At 36.3% G+C, this 20,449-nt stretch overlaps 5 protein-coding genes across 8 annotated transcripts; 1 reads left to right on the top strand and 4 right to left on the bottom strand.

The window, feature by feature from the left end:
* Window positions 1-94: 94 nt before the first annotated feature.
* LOC106652254 (eukaryotic translation initiation factor 3 subunit D-like) lies at window positions 95-2,382 on the bottom strand. Its single transcript, XM_014371094.2, has 4 exons — window positions 2,225-2,382; window positions 1,909-2,108; window positions 1,781-1,826; window positions 95-1,672 (listed from the first exon to the last, which is right to left on the bottom strand). Exons 2-4 carry the CDS (start codon window positions 2,098-2,100, stop codon window positions 231-233), a joined length of 1,680 nt encoding a protein of 559 aa, XP_014226580.2. The 5' UTR covers window positions 2,101-2,108; window positions 2,225-2,382; the 3' UTR covers window positions 95-230.
* A 279-nt stretch (window positions 2,383-2,661) lies between these two features.
* On the bottom strand, window positions 2,662-4,414 carry LOC106652167 (ATP-dependent (S)-NAD(P)H-hydrate dehydratase-like). 2 transcript variants are annotated; one of them, XM_023461774.1, is made up of 3 exons: window positions 3,909-4,414; window positions 3,180-3,796; window positions 2,662-3,117 (listed from the first exon to the last, which is right to left on the bottom strand). In XM_023461774.1, the coding sequence occupies exons 2-3, from the start codon at window positions 3,757-3,759 to the stop codon at window positions 2,747-2,749; spliced, it is 951 nt and encodes a 316-aa protein (XP_023317542.1). In that variant the 5' UTR covers window positions 3,760-3,796; window positions 3,909-4,414; the 3' UTR covers window positions 2,662-2,746. The 2 variants fall into 2 exon arrangements, with proteins under 2 accessions (XP_023317542.1, XP_023317541.1); XM_023461773.1 differs by having other exon boundaries at window positions 3,180-4,414.
* A 62-nt stretch (window positions 4,415-4,476) lies between these two features.
* On the top strand, window positions 4,477-11,509 carry LOC106649869. Of its 3 annotated transcripts, none has more exons than XM_023461771.1 (4): window positions 4,477-4,541; window positions 9,775-10,676; window positions 10,786-11,115; window positions 11,184-11,509. In XM_023461771.1, the coding sequence occupies exons 2-4, from the start codon at window positions 9,789-9,791 to the stop codon at window positions 11,475-11,477; spliced, it is 1,512 nt and encodes a 503-aa protein (XP_023317539.1). In that variant the 5' UTR covers window positions 4,477-4,541; window positions 9,775-9,788; the 3' UTR covers window positions 11,478-11,509. The 3 variants fall into 3 exon arrangements, with proteins under 3 accessions (XP_023317539.1, XP_023317538.1, XP_014223049.2); XM_023461770.1 differs by lacking the exon at window positions 4,477-4,541 and adding an exon at window positions 6,434-6,592; XM_014367563.2 differs by lacking the exon at window positions 4,477-4,541 and adding an exon at window positions 6,624-6,832.
* On the bottom strand, window positions 6,953-9,273 carry LOC111694281 (kinetochore protein Nuf2-A-like). The gene is made up of 9 exons (XM_023461772.1): window positions 8,958-9,273; window positions 8,712-8,885; window positions 8,507-8,651; window positions 8,228-8,436; window positions 8,007-8,153; window positions 7,694-7,932; window positions 7,450-7,626; window positions 7,213-7,375; window positions 6,953-7,123 (listed from the first exon to the last, which is right to left on the bottom strand). The coding sequence occupies exons 2-9, from the start codon at window positions 8,859-8,861 to the stop codon at window positions 7,061-7,063; spliced, it is 1,293 nt and encodes a 430-aa protein (XP_023317540.1). The 5' UTR covers window positions 8,862-8,885; window positions 8,958-9,273; the 3' UTR covers window positions 6,953-7,060.
* A 159-nt stretch (window positions 11,510-11,668) lies between the features above and the next one.
* On the bottom strand, window positions 11,669-19,343 carry LOC106649868 (alkaline phosphatase 4-like). The gene is made up of 9 exons (XM_014367562.2): window positions 19,004-19,343; window positions 18,037-18,332; window positions 17,355-17,575; window positions 16,899-17,091; window positions 14,965-15,131; window positions 13,943-14,254; window positions 13,316-13,730; window positions 12,728-12,992; window positions 11,669-12,647 (listed from the first exon to the last, which is right to left on the bottom strand). The coding sequence occupies exons 2-8, from the start codon at window positions 18,119-18,121 to the stop codon at window positions 12,775-12,777; spliced, it is 1,611 nt and encodes a 536-aa protein (XP_014223048.1). The 5' UTR covers window positions 18,122-18,332; window positions 19,004-19,343; the 3' UTR covers window positions 11,669-12,647; window positions 12,728-12,774.
* Window positions 19,344-20,449: the final 1,106 nt, after the last annotated feature.

The raw sequence follows: 20,449 nt of genomic DNA, 5'->3' as shown, positions 1-20,449 counted from the left end.
CATGCACTGCTGAATACATAAGATTCTCTGAATTTTGAATCAGTAAGTATTATTGTAAAAATGTAGGCACTCACCGTTGAATCAGTAAGAATGGAGAATTTTTAAAAAAGCGAAAGTTTATTGTGACCATTTTTTTTATCATCAATGCCACCATTAATAATATACAAATAACATAAACAGATGATAATTGGAAATGTTTGACAGTTCTAAATGCACGTTACGGCTTTGGTTCAACTCTGGAAAGCGTCCTTGACTTCCTCCTCCTCGTCGTCCTCCTCGTCGCCCTCGCTCTCGAAGGTATTGTCGGGTATGTCGTAGAGGCGAATCATCGGCTTGTTCGGGTCCTTCATGATGAGGTACTTGCCGTCCTTCTGCTTCATCACGGTGTCGATGATGCAGCGCAGAATGCCCCAGGCGTTGTCCATGTTCAGATTGATCTGACTGGCGAACTCGTTGGGCTTGTACTGCTGCGTCTCGAGGATGACGTGCTTGCTCGAGTCGCGCACACTGGCGCGAGACACGTATCCGAACTTGAGCTGATCGGAGCCCGCGAGCAGAGCCTGGACCGTCCACTTGGCCAGTTTGCAGGCGTTGTTGCGCAGCTCATTGGCCAGGACCGCGCCTCGCTGCGTGTCGAGCTTGCGACGCCACTCGACGCCGTTGGCCAACTTCGAGTCCCACTCGTTGAGGGCCTTGATCGTCAGGAATTGCGTCTCGTTGTTCGGGCCTTGGGTCACGGCGTCGTGCTCGCAGCGGCAGATCAGCGTGATGTCGTTGCCCAGGTCCCACTTTCTGTATCTGTAGGCAACGCTGGCCACCTCGCCTTCCTCCTCCTCCGACACGAACGGATTGGGCTCGTCGAATTTGTACTTCGTGTCGGATTTCAATACTTGTTGCGAGAAATTGTGATTGATGAATGTGGCTTCGAGAGCCAGATTTCTCGGCGAGTTGAGCGAGTTTCCGTCGTCTTGCGGTGGCTCAACGCTGGTTTCGTTCACAGTCAACAAATCGAACTCGGTATTATCGCGCTTGTCGAAGAAAAGTTTGTTGCCAATTTTCTCGATAACGATATCCCAAGAGTAGTTACTACGCGTGCAGCACATGATGGTTGCCAAAATTGCGTCGGTCGCATACACATTGCCCTCAGTTTTGGATAATTTGCGGATAACCGGATCGTCGGTAGTCGTGACGGTATGGAAAATGCGATCGATTCTCTGTAGAGGTTTTTCGTTCTTAACATTGACTCTGTCATAGCTTTTGTCATAGTACTCCAAGGCACCACAACAGACAACATCTTCTGGATCTTTGACACCGGGTAATGTCAACTTGGACAATCTTGGGAAGTCCATTTCTTCAATGGTTACCCAATCTGGTTTTACAGTAACTGATGCATCGCGTGTCTTGCCACGAATACCTTGCTGGCGACCCCAGCGTTTATTCTGCCCTTTACGGTCTTTTTCTCTAAGCTTGAGTTTGTTGAGGGCTGTCATCTGACCAACACCACTACCACGACTACCGCCTCTGCCACGCATTCCTCTGTTTTGTCTGAACTTTCCTCGTTGGTAAGGTGGTTTTTGTACTCGAGTATTGTCAACAAGATGGAAAGTAGATTCATCTTCTTCATGATAATATGCATATTGACTGCCACCGCCAAATTGAGAGGCATATTTGTCTAAAAAAACAAATATTATTACAAGTTGAGTAAAACTTTTAAATAATCTGAATAGAATATGACCATTTTTTAAATCACTGAATAGAAAGTAAATATCAACAAACTTACTTCCAAACTTCTTGTCATGACAAGCCGGTATAGTCCAGTCAGCTATCTATGGATAAATAGATAAAAATGAATTCTGGATGTAAAAGAAAGAAACCAAATCTACAACAAAAATACTTTGAAGGACTTACTTTGCCAATTCGATCACTTTTGCAGAAAGGTTGGTATGGCATATCTTTGAACTGGTCTGGCAGTTCACAAGGACCCCATCCATCAGCATTGTGGGGAACAACAGGAGCAACAAAATGAGCTTTGGGCTCCGTGGAGTCGCTCATTAAACGCTGTTTACTGCTATTCAACTGCTCAGTAACCACCGGTTCCATGTTTATGCCTGTAAACAAATTATCATCGATAGAACGGCAAGCCCACTGATCGCACTCCTTAGATTTGGCAAAGCATTTTGACGCTTAAAAATTGTTCTCCAAAGAATCTTTGTAAGTTATTTACCTAACTTAATGAGTTAAATGAAAAGAAGGGAAAACTCCAGGAGAGTTGCACTTTCATACACCAATTCGCCGGGATGTGTTGCACACGTTGCAAATCGCAGAATGCAAACTGCAAACTGTTCTCGATTTTCGCTGTTGATCCCAATTCTCATAGGTGGCGGCGAACGGCCTGTCAAAATAGAGCCATCTGCTGGGGGCAAGTAGAAATCTAAATACTGACTCTGACAGGACTGAGGAGGCATATTTAAATTTGCTCCCTATTTCATCCCACTATGTTATCAGTCGTAAAAAATGTAATAGTTATTGTTACCTCAGGCAGTCTTAAATTTTTTTTTTAATCATCAAAACAATGAAAAAGAATGGCCTTTATAACAAGAGGTACATAGAAATTTTTATTAAATATTTCTTCTTAAAATAGTTAACAATTCAGCTTAATAATTAAAAATAAATTTGGTCAATCTTATTTCTTGCAATATTTATGTAAATATACATAATCCCTGTCATGATGATATTATCAAATTTCTTAATCTACTTCTAAAATTTTATAAAAGTTATTTGATAAACAATTGAGCATATCGCTTGCTAGCATTCCACGGTGATTCTCTGTAAAAGTAAAAGCATTGGTTTCACGAATAAGTCTTGATGCTGCATAGCAAGCGAGCATATCTGCATTTAATGTTGTCAGATTATTTTCTCCTAAAAACTTTGACAAGGAAGCATTGTTCTGCTGAGCCCACCAAGTTAATACAGATAAAGATCCAGATAGCAAATCACCTTGTCCACCACAGCGTCGACCTGACCCTGACACAGAGCAATGAATGCTTACTGCATTTGAAGAGATAATATCAGATTTTCCCTTAAGAAGTACTATAGCATTTGGACCAATTTTATCAGCTGCAACAATATAATCATGTATTATTACATTTTATTTACTCATCCTGATAATAAAAACATACCAAGTTCCTTGACTTGATCATCTTTAATATCTGCACTTAGATCGATAGTTTTGTTCAAGAATTTTTTTACTAATCTACTGAACTCCATAACATTTGGAGTAAGAATAACTTTAGAGCAATTTGATAGCAATTCAGGATTCTCACTAACTAAATATAAGCCATCAGCATCTATGATCAAAGGTTTTGATTTAATTTTACAATAGTTTATTATTGAAGTTACAGGCCCGTTTAAAATTTGTGAATCTCTGCCTAAACCAGGACCAATCAGAACCACATGCAAGCGATCCAACCATGGTTCAATCAATTCGAAAGGACACTCGAGGTCCAAGTAAGGTTGAACAATCAATTCTGGGCTATAAGACTTGATAGCGGTAGCTGCTTCTCTGCAGCAAAATACGTAGGCCAAATCAGCACCTGTTCTAAGTGCACTCATTCCTGCATAGAATGGAGCACCAGTATACTCTACAGAACCTCCAATGATTCCAATCCTTCCATTTTGTCCTTTATGCTTATTTACTTTTAAACTTGGTACCAAAAATTTGGCTGCTTGTAAATAAATATCTTCTGTAGCAGTTGACATATTTATCTTTATGCAGAATTTAGCGAACGTCTTAGTCCTATGAAAGGATTTCAATACAAATAGCATTTGAGATAGTTATAAATTTTATTATAATTTACAGAATTTAAGAGATGAAGAGCCTATTTTTACAGACTACGTGATGACAGTACCTTTACCACTCAGCAAAACAATAATTGTAAAAACGTCTGCTATTGTAGTAAACCAATTATATAGAATTAGGTATGAATGACAGTAACAAGATATGAATTATTATCAGTTTAATAGTAGGTAGACCACAGCATTACCACAAACGCCAGCAAGTGATAATGATAAAATCATTCACATTATAAGCGTTTTGCAAAGTCACGTTCAACTTTCATTGGTCTTCGTTCAGTGGTCGAAATGAATCACATTTAATCGCGGATGGTAAACATCATTTTGCGAGCCTAAATACCGGTATTTTCAAAAGGTCGTTGTTACTTGTACAAAAACTGCGAAATTTTATCACATAAATTTGTCGTACATACAACGAACACAGACCCGGGCACGTGCAGAACGTCTGCAGAATGTCTATTTCATTGACACTCGATGATCATAGTATAATATAAAGGAATTTTGACATCTTCTAAGGCGATGTAAACAAGAGGTTCAATAGCGGAACTTGGTAAATAACTCACTGACATCTGTCATTCTCGCTTCCACCAGCCGCCGCTGCCTCAATCAACACACGTGTCAACCGGTGTTTTCGAATTGATCACTGACGGTCAGTGATTCTTGAGATACCAACGACTGGAGCCGTTCAAGTATGATTGATTAAAATTATAATTAGATTGGACTATAAATGAGAAAATTCATGCACGAAATTTTAAATAATCATAGTTTTCTGTTAATTTTTGCACATGAAACTCAAATTGCTTTCTGATCATAGAGAAAGCTCAGTAACAAACTTGAAAACGAGCTTTTGAACCAGGAATCGTAGGAAAATTTCAATTACATTTTTTAAATGTATACGCGATAAAAAATTAATCCTTTCTCAATCATTACTTAAGTAAAACTTGAGCTTATAAGCTCTCAAAAAAATTCCAATTTGATTCGAAACTTTAACTTGGCCAGTAAAACGAAATAGAGCTTTAACAAATCAACTATTTGTATTAAAATATCGTGCTTAACTGCTCTTCGAATGATCGGTTAAAAAGACTTATATTTTATTTGATCAACTAATACTAACGCTTTACGAAAATTTGATTCATATTACGTACGTGCTAAAATACAAGCTCAATTCATAATATCAAGTGTACATCTCTTAGTTATTTTAGGTACGAATAAATGTACACAGTATGTAAGTCGAGTATGAAAGTGGATTGCACTTTGCATTTAGTCAATACAGTTCAGTAGGCAGTGCAGACATACAGATATCTCGTGCATATAGTGTTGCACTCACTGGACAGAGTTCACAGACTTATATAAATTGCAGCGCAGTGGTGAGGGCGCGCTAAGTGATTTGTCCAAAGTAGGAACATCGGGCGTACACTTATAGGTGTGCACATGCAATTTATTCAAGTTTCACGCCGATAATACAATGATTAAAATTTACAAACCGAATGCGATCATGTTGGGCTCGGAGAGTTCACTTTTTCACTTCACCATTGTGGTTTTTGAACTAATATTTTTTTTACATTTAGAAGTTATCGACGAAATCGCTTCGTACTGAAATGCACTTCGATATTTATTAGTGGATTAAATTTAAATTCTTTTTTTTTTTCATATACTTAACTCTATTGTAGCAATAAACAATGTTGTTAATAATGTTTTCTGATCGATCACTTCATTGGCTCGAAGCCAAAAGATTTCCAATTTGCCTTATCCGCCAAGTCTCCATGAGCGCCCTACAGAGCTTTTACATTATCTAGAGCGTAAGAAAGTGCCTATTTAAGTTTACGTAGTAAGTACCTTCAACTTTTATTTAATTAAATTTACGTTTTTCTTCGTTTATTTCTACACTTTAATCTCCTATTCTTCGAAGAAACTTATCATTCTGATACGGTGCAGAGATTGTTTGAATGAACAAGTAATGAATTTAATTATGAATCGAAATATGTGACGGTAGTATCGTTCATGTTATTGTGTCATTTTCTTTCAGTAAATCTAATAATAGGAAGGGGAGAAAAACTGAAATTCATAGAGCGGATGCTATATCGACAGTTTTGTGTTCTCAAGCAGAGTAGATGAGATAATTGACAGCAGCGAGTTTGTTTGAATATTTTTAAAAAGATGTCCGTGTACAGTTACCAGGCGGATGGGCCGATCCAAAAGTAGTACAGCTTTGGTCGTTGGCAGTGCTTGCGAGTACAGCGGCCAGTGGTGCGCTCCGTAGCTTTGACTAATGCGTTCTCGTCTTCAAATAAGAGTACGCGTCTGTCGGCGGCGCGTTCCGCTTGCGGACAATGGCATTGTGCCCATATGCGATGCGAAGCCAGCGGCAGAGCTTAGACCGGTGGTGTGTGCCGCGCCTTCTAATGTCAAAATGCTCCCCGACTTGTACTGCTTTTACAACTTCTGCATGCCGGTCGTGTATAGGAGCGACGAGCTCGCGACGACCAGTAGCATTTCTGCGGGCTCGAGGGCTGCGCGTAAAAAGCTCGAGCTCGGCAAAGCTCTATAAACTGATAGCGAAGCTGGTATTCGATCTCTGCGTATCACTAAACACACCGATCGAAATAATTGTGAATTTTGAGGGACAAAACTGTTGCCACTGTCGTCTAAAGACTTCAGTGTCTGCAAATATTTAATAATATTTTATGTGACTACTTGATTAATCATCTCTGTTAAAAAGAGAGCTTAAAAACAGTGAGAGGTAAAAAAAAATTTACGTCAGTTCGAACAATTTATATGCATTTACCTATAGTTTGCATGCGATTGCATAACTTGTGTTTCAAATATAACAATCTCAGTGAAAATTCAAACGCCATTACTTCGAATACAATGAAGCCATCTTATAGAAACGGCTTCTGCTCAAGTAAATTATTGTAAAATAATTAATACTACGAATAGAACAATTTTTAGTACAAAGACAATAAAAAGTCTAAGAGTTAAGGTAAAAAAATTATATAAGACACGTAATACATAAATTAAATTTATAATACACGTAAATTATTAAAATTTTACAATTCGTAAATAAAAGTTATATTATCTACTTCATTAATAATATTAGTAAAAACAGCTTTTAACACCAAAGCCAATATCATATTTACAGTAATACTCTTTGAATTCAACTTTCCATGAAAATTGAATATTTTACTATGATTTTAACTTTAAAAACTGTCTATAATTTTTCATGATTACTACCAAATACTTTTTCCATAATTTGTTCTCGAAGATTCATCTCCTTCAAATAAAATAAATAAATGAAATTAATTTAGTTTTATGAATATTGTATAAGTTAAACTTTGGTTCTATACAATTTTGTTCATTTACCTCTAATATTTTTTTCCTGAAATAATTTTTAAACTCTCTCAACTTTTTAATGCCATCATTTTCGGTTGCTTTAATATTTGATAATTCATGTTCTAAAATTGATTTCTTTCCATTCAACTCCAACTTCACACGCTCTAACATTTTTTTTTGAGAACTACACTCTCTATATTAAAATAAAAAATTTACCATAATTTATTGAAGTGAATCAGACAAATAAGAAGAATAATATTATCATACCTCTCTTTATCAGAAAGTTGATTATCTAATTCAAATAACAATTGCTTATGACTTTCATAGTCATTGTCTGTTGAATGATCAGTTGAATTTTGTTTTTCAATACTTGACCATCTTTGAATGTCATGGTTTAATGTATTCAATTTTTTCTCCACTAATTTCAAGTTTTCAGTCGCTTCCCTGTAAAAAATGAATGATTCATGAATGCGTAGTTCATTAAATATTTTTGCAAGAAACAGCAATTTACTTCAGTTGTTTGTAAGTGTCTTTAGAATTAATCTGAAACTTGTCATTGAGATCTTTAACCAACTCCTGAGCACTTTCATTTTTTTTTATTTGTAATTTCTTTTTTTGAATAGAGTCATTCAATTCCTGTCGTTCTTCTTTTTTCATTTCTATAACTTTTTTTAGTTCACTTGAGCGGCTAGCATATTCTTCTGGAGATTTTACAATTTTGGATTGTAATTCAACTGTTATTTTATGAAGCTGCAAAATATTAAATGTAAGGTTGAATATAATTAATACTTAATTATATATTTAAAAAAATCAACTAAAAATACCTGGATAGCTTTGGCTTTCAAATCAGTAAAATGTTTATGTTTATCTTGATGTCTGGTCATGATTTCTCCCACTTGATTTTCTAGCTCTTGTTTTTTTTTATTGTTATTTTCAATATGTTTTTGAAGATTTTCTATTTCTTTTTGCAGCTGAAAACAGTGATTGTTAAGAATCAATCTGAATCTATTTTACTTATGACGATATAATTTGAGAATAAAATTACCATTTGTTTATATTCAATCTTACTCTCTCTTTCATCGATAGTTGCTCCAATTTTAGCAATTGATAAACTTTTATTTTCTATCATATCATCAATTTCTCTTTGACGATTATCCAATTCTTCAAAGCTTGTTTCATGTTCAACCATTTTATTTTTGTAGTAGGCAAAAAAGTTGAAAAGAATCTTAATTTGTCTTCGAGCTCTTTTAGGACCTATAAATTTTATTTCGATTATTAGATAAAAAGCTAGTAGTTTGAATTATATTAATATAATATTACTTACCTGGACTAGTGATATCTGTAAGACAAAGATCAACCAAAAATATTTCATTGCAAAATGATGAAAGAGCAGAAAATAAATTGATTACTTTGATTACCTCCCATGGAGAATCTGGACTTAATAGACACTCAAGTTGCTCCAATGTAGGCTACAAAATTGAATAGTGATTATTTGGTAAATATAGAAAATTATTAAAAATGAAATTTACCTTTGCAATTTGATTTACATCCAAATGATATTTACTCAAGTATTCTGTGATTAAATATATCATAAATTCCTCTGTAGGATTTTGTAAATTTTTCATGTCTACTTGAATTCCGGATTCCTCCAAAACACTTTGTAAAACTTCTGGCTCCATTTTGTTGTATTTTTATTATTGACTCTTACGAAGTAATTAATGATTTGGTATGAGTGTTTATTTATCAAGTCTTATTGCAAGATTTAAAGTACATACCAATTTAAAGAAGTTATGATTTTACGTGTAAGCTGAAAGTCAGTTACAGTCAGTACCCAACAGTTGGCGGATCTCAATGTTTTGAAATTCAAACTGCAGCAGACTGCGCACAGATGCCGAAGCCAATCTTTCGATTCATTCCTTTCGAAGGTTTCTTTACTGCCATCCACACTTTATTCTTTAACTATAATGTTTTTTCTATACTCGGTGATATTATTTACTATGCTGATTTGATGTGTACACTTTATTTGTTGATAAACAATAACGTAACGGACGATTCGCAACTGCATTAGCTTGCACTCTAACTATTGCGCGACTATTACGCGCTCAACAAAACAAACCCCGCCAGACGCCAACGCCAGAATCTGAGAGATGGTACGCCATCTTCCATCTATACAACGAATCAACATTTGAATTAAATTATCGACTAAATTGTAATAGAGGAAACTTGCTACAGTAGTACCTACCGAACCATTCTTTATAATATTCGATCATTTTTTATTCGAGTCCTAGAAGCTTTTAGTTTCACTTTTAAATTATTTTAATACCGTATTGGAGTGATTCATTATAAAATTAATGCATTTATTGTGTCGAAAAAGATAATATCACTTTACTTTATAAATTTATGCAAGAAAATGGCCAGGTACTTTGTAATCATTTCTTAGACAGTCAGCCACTAGCAGGCATGCCCTATATGAAACAACAATTGGTAGTTTTACAATACCACTTATGCCAAGTGGATTGGTGTATTATTTATTACAGTACTAAAATTAAAATCAATAAAACATTCATTCAAGCTCAAATAATTAAATTGCAGGTACGGATTTGAAAATGGGACGAAAATCAAAGCGGAAGCACAAAACTGGACAATCTTTCAAATCGAATAATTCGAAATACAACGCACGCATCGACGATGAAATAATAGAAAAATCATTAGCCGAAAGTAAGCCACTTTTGATAACGGAAAGATTAAACATATCCCCGTATCACGCCGAAGAGGTCGACGACGAAGAATGTGAATTGCAACTGGATTTTCGCCCTCGGCCTTACTTCGCCCCGAGTCTTTGCTACTTTTGCTCAAAGCCATGCACCGCTGAAACGAGTGTGCCGTGTGATTCCTGCAATATGGTCGTTTACTGCTCTCTAGAGCACCACCAACAGAACGTGAAATTTCATAAACAATTGTGCACGGTCGTCACCGAAATTTGCCGACGCAATCACGGACTTGACTTGGCCAAAAATTTAAACGCCGACGAATACAGAAGTTTTCGCATCGAATTGTTGCACATTGTTCAAACGGCCTTAGGTCGACGAATGGAACTCTGGGAGCGGGAAATTTTGCTCTATCCAAAACTGTGCAGAGCTTGTCACGCGTCCGAGAATTTGGAGCAGTGCGACAAGTGCCTCATGGAATTTTTTTGCAAAGATGATCCTGTTCACAAGAAACAGCATGATTTGTATTGCCAGGAGTACAAAGTCTTTCAAACGATTTTACGAACTCAGAGAGACAATGGATTTGTTGCTCCCAAGATACCGGATTATATATTTGAAGAAAACCACGAATTGCCAGATAGTTTTGACGAGTTGATTAAGCAAATATTTGACATCGGCTGCGACTACGAAAAAATTGACTGCACAACTTATGCGGCTTTATCGCAAATTGCTAGTCCAGCTTTGACGGCTTTTTATGTTTTACGGAAACAACTGAAGCTAAACTTGGTAATTCATCAACTTATTTGAAATAAATTATTTTTTATGATTTTCATTTTCATTAGATTAGCTACATTTTTACAAATAAATGTTTTTATTATAAACTCTCTTTTTTTAGAACCGAAAAATTTTGAAAATTCATGTTATTGGAGCGGAATTACAATTTGAGTGTGCTAATTTGGCTGTATGGGAAAAATTATTCATGCACTTGATGCCGGGAATTAAAAATTTAAGGCTTGAATTTTGTGGTCCAGAATTTTACGTGCCTCCAGATATAGCTAATGTTCTTCAAAAACCCAAATTATGCACTAGTTGTCGTACGAAAGGACGAACCATTGATATTATTTTTCACTGTGGGAAATTATATCACCAGGTTGAAAATGACAAACCGGATTTAATTTGTTTATTTAACCCTGGACTTTACCGAACAACAGGATTTGCAAATCAAGTTGGTATATTCTGGAATAATTTTTATTTAAAAAAATTTCATTTTTAAATAAATTTTACTATTTGCAGGATACTTGGCCTCTAACGATAGAAAAATTTTGTAACTATGGGGTACCTATACTAATTACATCCTATACCGAAGTAGAATTGCCCCGAGATTTGCAGCGAATTCGTGATATTCGTGAGGCTCAAGTGGAATGTGAGCCTCGACGCAATCCATTTGCCTCGCTAAAACCGGAACGTAATTTCGTCAGTGATGATGTAGCACCTCTAATATACAAAAATTATTTTTTAAGTGTGGTAAAAGGGATCAATTCAAACAAGACTGAACGAAGATGTGCGAATCCTGCAAATAAAGTTTGAAAACAATTTGAAACAAACGCTAATATTTTTTCACGTAACGCTGTGATGCATGAAGTAATTAAAATTTTTATTTTTTCTTGTAGAGAAAATATAATTAATTTTTGTGTCAATATGCCACACATGCACTTAAAAGTATAGTCACATGGAAAAATATCCAAGTTTGCAGGATATACAATTATGTAGACACAATATAAATATTCGTCGCATTATATTTATTTACAGAAGTAAAACAAATTTAAAATTATCTTTCCCAATGATTCTCTTTCATCTCGATACTATACACGCATAAAAAATACTGTTTATGGTATGACAATTCCGTAAGATAACAATATTTATACTTCAATGACTTTATATAAAATGTTCTAGCAAATAGGACTAAGCTGACCAACGTTATTTACGAAAGTACGATTTACTCGTATATTTTACTCTACAAACTTATGAATTACATTTAATCATACTACTCGATGAACATAAAATTGAATGAAAATTGAATCGAGATTGAAATACCTTCAACTATTACATTCGTTTGAATTTTTCGATCAGTTATGAGCAGTGAACTCGACATGCTATCAAAATGTTTTTTTCAAGCACGAATCATTTATTATAAATAATGCAATCTATAAGTACAACAGCTTGTTCAGGATCGATACAATTTCAAATAGACATTTAATGTTAAAAAAAATTATGGAAAATGTTTGTTAACAAAACATAAACCAATATTACTGCTAAATATCGCTCTGAAATCTCAACTCTGAAGGTTGCATTTGAAATTTTATCAATCAATAACATTTTATAAATTTGAAAGTTTCAAATAACTAAGAGAACATTCATAAATTAAAACGTTTTGCTAAACGTATGTTCTTTAAGTACTTTGAAACGCTGAACATAATAGGTTTAAAGAAAAATAGTTAAACTTTGGTGTTTTAAACGATTTTTGCCAAAAATATTGAACAAAATTTCTTCCTTTTTTTAAAGGCGCTACAATTTCAAAAATAAGCCTATTTAAAAATAGTCGAATATGCTTGTGCTTCAAAGTACAAAGATCCACCCCAGTTGAAATCATAACAAATTAATATTTCGTATGGTTATCAAAAGCTGCGTACCTTTTTATATTTTCTGGACATAAATTAATACGTATGAATTTATCTATGAAACTATTTTTCAAAAATACCATTTCATACAGTAGAGTAGCTCCTAACGTATTTTTCAAAGTTGCTGTACCGTGTAGAAAGGTATTTTTTAGTAAAATAGTTATCTTGTGTACAAGAAATGACATTTTCAGCTACTTATAAAGTAATTATAAAGAATTTATGAAGACAGTTAAAACAAAAATAATAAAAGTAGGTAAAGTCAAATGTCTCGTCGCAGCATCGTTGGTACGTGAAATATGGTAGAAGTATCGATTATAGGTTTGATCGCAGTGTGACGGCCAATCTTTAAAACAGGCTGCGTAAGCTAAAACATGAGCAATGTAGTTTTGCTCGAAAGTGCTGCGGAATAAATGAGAATATGGTCCTGAAATAAAAAACAGAATTACGTCAATGCATCGAATTACTTTATATCAGTATTGATCTACCACTATCTATATTTTTTTAATTTCTATCACATTTTATCTAAAAACTGCAGATCTAAAAATATTTTACAAAGAATTTGAAAAATTATTTTTATTACAGGTCGTTTAAATTTCACAAAATGTAATGATTGTTATGAAACTAATAAAGAATTCTGTCTTTGTTTTGAGTTTTAGATAGTTATTGAAGTACTAAAAAAACATTCCATCTTCATATGGTTAAATAAATTATCCATATGAAATGTCAAGAAGTAAAAGTTTTACATACCGATAGCATAGACACCAACATCTTCACCTCCGTGAGTTTCATCTTTCAAATAGCGGGGTGAGAAGTGGACGTAAAATGGATCATCCCTATTGGTATCATTCTCAAGATCTCTCCAAATTTTGTCACTGTCATTGAGCCTATGGTAAAAGTAGCCTGGACCATTGGCATAGCTAAGGGTCTCGTATTTTTGCTTGTTGCCAGATGACTCAGTCAGGCCCAGAATGTCGTTTCCGCGCTGCGGATAGCCGTTCATGGTGAAGGCGTGCGAATGATCGGCAGTCACGACAATCAAAGTTTCGTCGAGATTCACCATTTGCATTGCAGCGATCACGGCATCGTCCAGTTCCGCAACTTCTCTGACGGCCAATTGAGCATAATTTTTGTGATGAGCCAAATCGATTTTACCACCCTCGACCTGTATCGGATAATTTTTAAACCAAACTTTTACAACAACTCAAAAACATCATATTTTTAAGTATAATGGAATAATATAAAGATCGAATAAAAAAGTTTTTTATACAATTCATTAAATACCCAAAGATAAATATTTTTTATGTTAACCGTTAACTTTCCCTTGATATTTAAGTATCAAACATAGATGGAGTCAAAAATACTCTTGTGACTTACCATTAAAAAGAAACCGTGTTTATTATTTTTTAACATCTTGATGGCTTGAACTGTCATGTTAGCGAGAGAAGGAACCGAGGGGGGTTTGACGGCTGCGTATGGAAGATGATCATCGGCGAAAATCCCCATCAACTTGGTCGTATTATTTAGATCTACGTTAAAAAGATCCACCGTATTGGTGACAAGTTTGCTGCCTGGATTAGCAAGAAGCCACGAGTGGGCCAGTCTTCGACCATCGTTACGCTGGCACGCTTCCTTGTCTGGATAAGGGCTGTTGAATCCTAGCATACCAGCGCCGCCGCCCATGATAACCTGTGCAAATTAAATCGATGTCATGTAAAATTATTAGGAAAAAGCGCATAATGTCTAAATGACGAAAAGTGAGGGGAATTCAAGAGAGCTCCAGTTAGGGTATGTTAAATCGAGATGAGTAGTCATAAAGCAGCTTGCAATTGCTGGAAATATAGGCTTCAAGGTCAAGGTCTTTGCTTGATCCATTTTTTTATCAAGTCGACTAGATTTAATACTTCCTCATTGATAATTTGGAACTTTCGTTCAGTAAAAGTGAATATTAACTTTGCATTTGCCACGAATATCGCAGTACAAAGCTTATCTCGAAAACGTATATAAGCAAAGTGAACAAAAATAGTTTAAAATTGAAAACAATGACGTAGAAAATACCATAACGAGTGTACTTAGTCGATATGAAAATGCTGAACGCTTGGTGGTATCGTATACACACATAATATGAAAAATGATTCAACAACCGCACGCGCATGATTTTAGAGATCAGCCGGTTACGCAATAATTACTGTACGCAAGCATCGCAAGCATAATATTAGAGGCCGTTATGATACACATACACGGATACTCGTGTGTGTATACATAGCTTGTGCCTGTGAGTGTATTGTGCCAGTGCCGCAGGGGGATTTACAGGCTCGAGCGACAAAATGCACGAGTCAATGCATCAGTTGATTTACAAGGAAGTGAAGTGATTAGGAAAAGAGAAAAAATCAACTCACCTTGAACTTGTTGCCCGGGGCATCTTCCACTAATTGCCGAGCGATGTCTTTGATGCAATCTCTGTAAACGCGAGGAATGGACGTGTCGCATTCCCAATCTCTGTTGTTTGTGTGGGCATACAAGGCACCGGGCGTCGCGTGCGTTACTCGGGTCGTAGTGACGAATCCTAATTTTTTGAAACACAAATAATCGATACAATTAATATTCGAATGAAATTGTTATTGAAATTATCTCGGGAAAACATTGTGCACGCGTGCGACGGAAAATCGAGTTCAATGATACTAAACCGGTAATGCGGTTCGAGAGAGTAGGAATTATTCGCCGAATTATATCATTGAGCTCGCGCACTTGTCGCAACGCGTATACAAACAGCGGCAGAAACGCATTGGAAATGACGTCTCATTGTTTACCAAAGAAACAAAAAAAAATTGTCAACTCATGAACTAATCCGGCGAGCGCTCCTTTGTGCGATTTCGCGAAATTCTCGAGCCGGACGAAAATGGAAATTATTGTAAATTTCCAACGATCGATTAGTCGAGCACAGCGCGGGCGAAGGTAGGAAATTTCGACCGACTCGGCCGTGTCGATGTCGGCTAGCGTATAGCAAAAAAGAAAGACCTTTGAAGTGCGCACGACGACCTCGACGTTTTTTTCTATCTAACGTAACGGCATCGTCCTTTCTTGTGCGGAGCGCGTGCATATATCACGGTACTGCGTATTACGTTGATCGCTCGCTATACGTGCGGAGTGCATGAACGACGACGACGGCGACACATCGTTTAACGCAACGATTAACGTTGCCAAGGCCCGACGAGTACCTGATTATCAATTGACCGATTAGCCCGCCAGCTGGGCTGATCATACGGACTCAATCACGAGGAACTTGCGCAGCTGTCAATTGCAAAGTGCACGCATACCCTATCAAGCGGAGTAGCAGTTTCGTTATAACACCGCTTTGCGATCTTTCTCATTTCAATATCTTTCGAGCTTTTTAGCTTGCTGCGATTCTATGCAAAAATATCCTACCTCTCCTACTATTTCTTCAAATAATTTCATTTCATATTTTTATTGAAAATTCATTGAACCCGAGCCATACGTCGAAAGTACGTTAATGACACAGTTAGTTAATGTTCCGATCGAGCGATTATCTAATAATAAAATAAATTTATGAAAAGTCAAGTTTATGCACCTGAAGTGACAACGTCGTTGTTAAAACCGTCAATGTCTCAATCAATGATAAAGTTTCAGTGCTCGAAACTCGTGCATCTAGTTTACCTGAAAATTGCACCGAGAGAAAATTGCTAATAAAGTCAAGGAGGAATGATACCGAGAATGCTGGAGAATTAACTGTTACGAATCGACACAAAAGAAATATATAAATAAATAAACGCGCTTATGTTTTTATGATAAGAAAGCGAGACTCAAACAAATGATTTTCACGCGCATTGTTAGCCTTGAAAGGCATTTTATCATTGGAAGCAAAAACTATTGACATTCGTGACGTATGGAAACGTTTTATTATTAAATTCTAATGGACGATCTCGTCGAGTAAATTTTTCGTCTTGCAATTGCATGGCACACAAGTTTGCATCCAAGTAAAAAGTTTAATTCTGCTCAATGCACTATGATTGAAGAGTTTCTCAACGATCGTTCTATATAAAGATCGAGAAATGTCCGTACAGCAGCCGACAAGAACCGCCAAGAACCGCTAACAAATGCTCACCGGCTCGAGGATACAAAGGATCGATGATTTTAGTCCGTATGCGTTCACATTTATAACTCTGGGCATCGTATTTAGGTAGGAAGAAGCGTAAAATACATAACATGCATCCAGCGTACAGGTGGTCATTAGGTAAGATACGTGTCGCTAAAAAGCGATAATTCACTACAGCCGACGAGAATAATTTGTAGTCGCAGCGACGAGTGCACTTACCCGTGTCCATGCCGCTGTTCTGAGCCCAAGAGGCGATGGTGGTCAATCGGCTATTTTCGTTGACGGTCTTGTCGCACGTATTCCACTTGGCTTTGCCGTCGAGGCCCAACATTTTGTACTGGGCTTTGACACCGGAAAACATGGCAGTGGCCGTTCCCGCCGAATCGGGCACTTGTCGATCCACGTTGTACGTCTGCAACAGCGTTATAAATAATGCATTATTTTCCATTGCGGTCTCTGATGGCCATACGTCCCATTGATCACGTACATCAACATTTTTTTTAACGACAAAAGGTCTTTTGGCTTTTGGTTAAATAACGCTTGGGAGGCAGACGTTGTTTATGCAAGCAATCTTTTTTGAAAGATTTATACGCGACAACGCGAGATGATAGATTAGGAAACTGGATACGATTGTCGTTGCGTCATTCGAGAATGTTAAAAAATAAATTGTTTTACCTTTGAAAATCCTGTGCTGGGGAATTGTTCGAACGACAATTTAAATTCTTCTCCAGAATTGCCTCTCATTTGTCCCTTGAAAATGCGCCCCGAAGTTATGGTTGACAATCCCATCCCATCGCCGATAAAGACTATTATATTTTTCGCTCGATTTTTATTATTTTCCATTTGTAAGACACGTTTGAGATTATCTTGTCCGGACTTTAACCAAAACGATGTTTCTGCAAAATTTCTTTACTCATTTTTTGCCACTTTTTCGATACCATTGATTAAATCATAAATAAATATAAATAAACATGGCTTAAAATTTTTTGAATGGTTACGGATTATTTACTCATATAAAATATAATCATATAATTTCTTTATCATAGCAGTGAGGATTATTTCTCGGGTTCAACGATAAGGAAATCGTCAACGTACCTAAAAACTTTATTTATTTCAAAATGAGAGAATTATGATAAGCAACGGATTATTTTATGCAGCACTTCATTTAAGCGAGGGCTAGATTTTCACTTGTAAAAAATATTTCATTTCAATTCATTATTCATCGAAAAAATTCATTATTTGATATTTTCTGTAGCCGTAAAAAATTTGATGAAAATGAGCGAAGTAATATTATACAATAATACAATACATGCGGAATAAGTATTAGAGGAATAAAACAAATGAATCTATTACTGACCTTCATGCTCGGGTACTTTGAATTCAACACTCATGCAGTAGCCAATCACCGTAAATATAATGAATATTATCAGACACTTTTCCATCTTGAATCTCTATTGTGATTCCACAATTACTTGATATATTTTCGACGAGACTGAATGTATTTATTTATATAAATGTGTATTAATCTTATATCACATTAGAATGACATAGATTTCTTAAGTGTAATCTTCCGTTGAAATGTCAAACAATCGACACTAGATAAAATTATATTCGATGAATAATTAACTTCCTCCTTCGGATTGCAGATTGTTTCTGTAAAAATTATTATTGGAACAATTATTATTAGAATGAATTTATTCTATTATTTTCAGTATCATTTTTTATCCGTTAGTTAACATTTTGAGTTCGATCAAAACTACAATTGCTATAGGAAGTTATGAGGTAGATCGATATTTTATTTGAACAGAGATAATGAAAATATTTCGTTTGATGAAGTTTAAGAGGATGTTTTTTCACAGCACACTCTATACATCGTGTTTATATTTCATTTTTATAAGGATGGAAAAAAAACTGTGTTTTCCAAGTTTAATAGCATCATTTTATATCGCTAGTTATATTGCATCCCGCACTAATGATACCTAGTATATAGAATGAGATTTGTGAAAGATAATACAAAATACAAGCGCGCGTTTCAATGGACATAACCGTTTGATTTCGTAGCTAATCTATTCAATCATTTTATCATATTCCGTTTTGGGTTTGCATATGCAATTTATTCTTTTGTCAAACGAAGATATCATTTCAATCTGATAATCATTTTTACGTAAATCGGATCCGTTGATCTTGTTTAAAAAATTAAAAATTTGTTCTAAATATTTCGTTGAAAAAGTGGATAAAATCTTCGAATAATTGGACTAAGGCGCCTTGAAATTTTATCCATTTTTAATAAATGATTTGGCAAAGCTTAAAAAAGTTATATTTACCTAAAATTAGATGCTGCCAAGCGCCTGGTATTAACGTCACAGATGATGGATCGCAGAAAAGCACAACCAAATTGTTCCTCAATTATTCGGCTCACATTCACCCTCGAGCAGCAGCGATTCGTTTGGCCAACTTGATCTCGGTCATTGTAATGGACGTATCTCTCGCGGGCCTCTTTGTCTGGAATCAAAGGTCGACGAAGACACTGGAAGAGGATCGTGTCCGCGCACGCAGCTTAATCAGATGGAGTCGCAACCGGAGACTGTGGCGAAGGTACCGGCTAGTTTGGCACTTATATAGCTTTCGGACATGACCGATGTTATTGGCACTGACTGGGACTGGAGTAGCACTCGGCGGTAGCATGCCAGGCAGTTTGACAGCGCCAGCAGGAGGAGGATGGGAGTAGGAGGGAGTCCGGGCAGAAGAGTGTGGGTGGCAATAGGCACCGACGACGACGACGACGTATCTCCCTCTTTGTGCAAGAGCCGCACACGCTATATGATCGCAGCCAAGTGTGCAACGAGTCTGCTGCGGACTCGCATGTGCCGGAACGCGTGTGCGACGACTAATCCCGCCGTCGCAGCGATTGTTGCACCGCGCACGCATATCTTACGTTCGTAAGCTTTTTAGCTACCGTGTGTTGGATCGAGCGCGTAATGCTCGTGTAACGGCGATCATCTCTTGGACACGCGCGAGCTTGCATCGATGCACGATCGAGCTCCGTGAATTAAGACTTCGCAGTCGAAAGGCTGATATGCGCTTGCGGATTTGCGCTTGCATCCCGGAACGAGGAGCGCGTTGGGCTTTGCCCTGAGATACTTTGCGCGATGTCGCGAATGAATTTTGTTTAATCGAAAGAGCATACAAAATTAACTTAAACAATGAGATGGTAAAAAATGACGTTCACAATTATACGAATCAGCACGATCTCCGTTACGAAATGGCTTTCAGCGATGGCGTATTATGTCCTCATCAGCAGTAAGTGTTAAACTTTGTGCAATGCTGCGACCACCGCTCTAATTGCTTTGAATATAACTTCAAAGCTTTAACTTCGAGCTATCACTTTTTAATGCATTTCTTTTCAATTTCGTCATTGACATTTACTTTATCATTTTCAGGGTTATCAAGGATCAATGTTATGACGTGCAATTTATATATTCTAAATTGCATATGATATAACACATATCATTTTCTAAGCATTATTGAATTTACGTATTGGACAGCATGCAGCATCGTTTCAATAATTGGCCACAACTGAGACATTTACGCTATATTTTTTATTTTATTTACGTTTATACGATAGAATATAAAAATGACGTACATGAACTAAAATTTTTCAGTCAAACTTTCGTCGAAAATTAGGTAAGAAAAAATCTATCAAATCCCTGATGCAGCTCTTATCGACGAATATTGCAACATTGAGACTTTGATGAGTTGACGATGAATAC

Source organism: Trichogramma pretiosum, unplaced genomic scaffold, assembly GCF_000599845.2.
Source record: "Trichogramma pretiosum strain Unisexual culture from Peru unplaced genomic scaffold, Tpre_2.0 scaffold12, whole genome shotgun sequence".
NCBI lineage: Eukaryota > Metazoa > Arthropoda > Insecta > Hymenoptera > Trichogrammatidae > Trichogramma > Trichogramma pretiosum.
This window is presented reverse-complemented; position numbering and strand designations above follow the sequence as displayed.

Bases quoted from the DNA above. Each gene is read 5' to 3' on its own strand.
- LOC106649869 (XM_023461771.1), top strand. From the start codon at position 9,789: ATGGGACGAAAATCAAAGCGGAAGCACAAAACTGGACAATCTTTCAAA. The intron at 10,677-10,785 runs GTAATTCATCAA...CTCTTTTTTTAG, and splicing joins AACAACTGAAGCTAAACTTG to AACCGAAAAATTTTGAAAAT. The intron at 11,116-11,183 runs GTTGGTATATTC...TACTATTTGCAG, and splicing joins CAACAGGATTTGCAAATCAA to GATACTTGGCCTCTAACGAT.
- LOC106652254 (XM_014371094.2), bottom strand. From the start codon at position 2,100: ATGGAACCGGTGGTTACTGAGCAGTTGAATAGCAGTAAACAGCGTTTA. The intron at 1,827-1,908 runs GTAAGTCCTTCA...ATTTATCCATAG, and splicing joins AAAGTGATCGAATTGGCAAA to ATAGCTGACTGGACTATACC. The intron at 1,673-1,780 runs GTAAGTTTGTTG...TTGTTTTTTTAG, and splicing joins TCATGACAAGAAGTTTGGAA to ACAAATATGCCTCTCAATTT.
- LOC111694281 (XM_023461772.1), bottom strand. From the start codon at position 8,861: ATGGAGCCAGAAGTTTTACAAAGTGTTTTGGAGGAATCCGGAATTCAA. The intron at 8,652-8,711 runs GTAAATTTCATT...TCAATTTTGTAG, and splicing joins ATGTAAATCAAATTGCAAAG to CCTACATTGGAGCAACTTGA. The intron at 7,627-7,693 runs GTAAATTGCTGT...CATTTTTTACAG, and splicing joins GACACTTACAAACAACTGAA to GGAAGCGACTGAAAACTTGA.
- LOC106649868 (XM_014367562.2), bottom strand. From the start codon at position 18,121: ATGGAAAAGTGTCTGATAATATTCATTATATTTACGGTGATTGGCTAC. The intron at 17,092-17,354 runs GTAAAACAATTT...ACGCTGTTGCAG, and splicing joins CCAGCACAGGATTTTCAAAG to ACGTACAACGTGGATCGACA. The intron at 15,132-16,898 runs GTAAGTGCACTC...TCAAAAAATTAG, and splicing joins GAACAGCGGCATGGACACGG to GATTCGTCACTACGACCCGA.
- LOC106652167 (XM_023461773.1), bottom strand. From the start codon at position 3,825: ATGCTATTTGTATTGAAATCCTTTCATAGGACTAAGACGTTCGCTAAA. The intron at 3,118-3,179 runs GTATGTTTTTAT...ATATTGTTGCAG, and splicing joins TGATCAAGTCAAGGAACTTG to CTGATAAAATTGGTCCAAAT.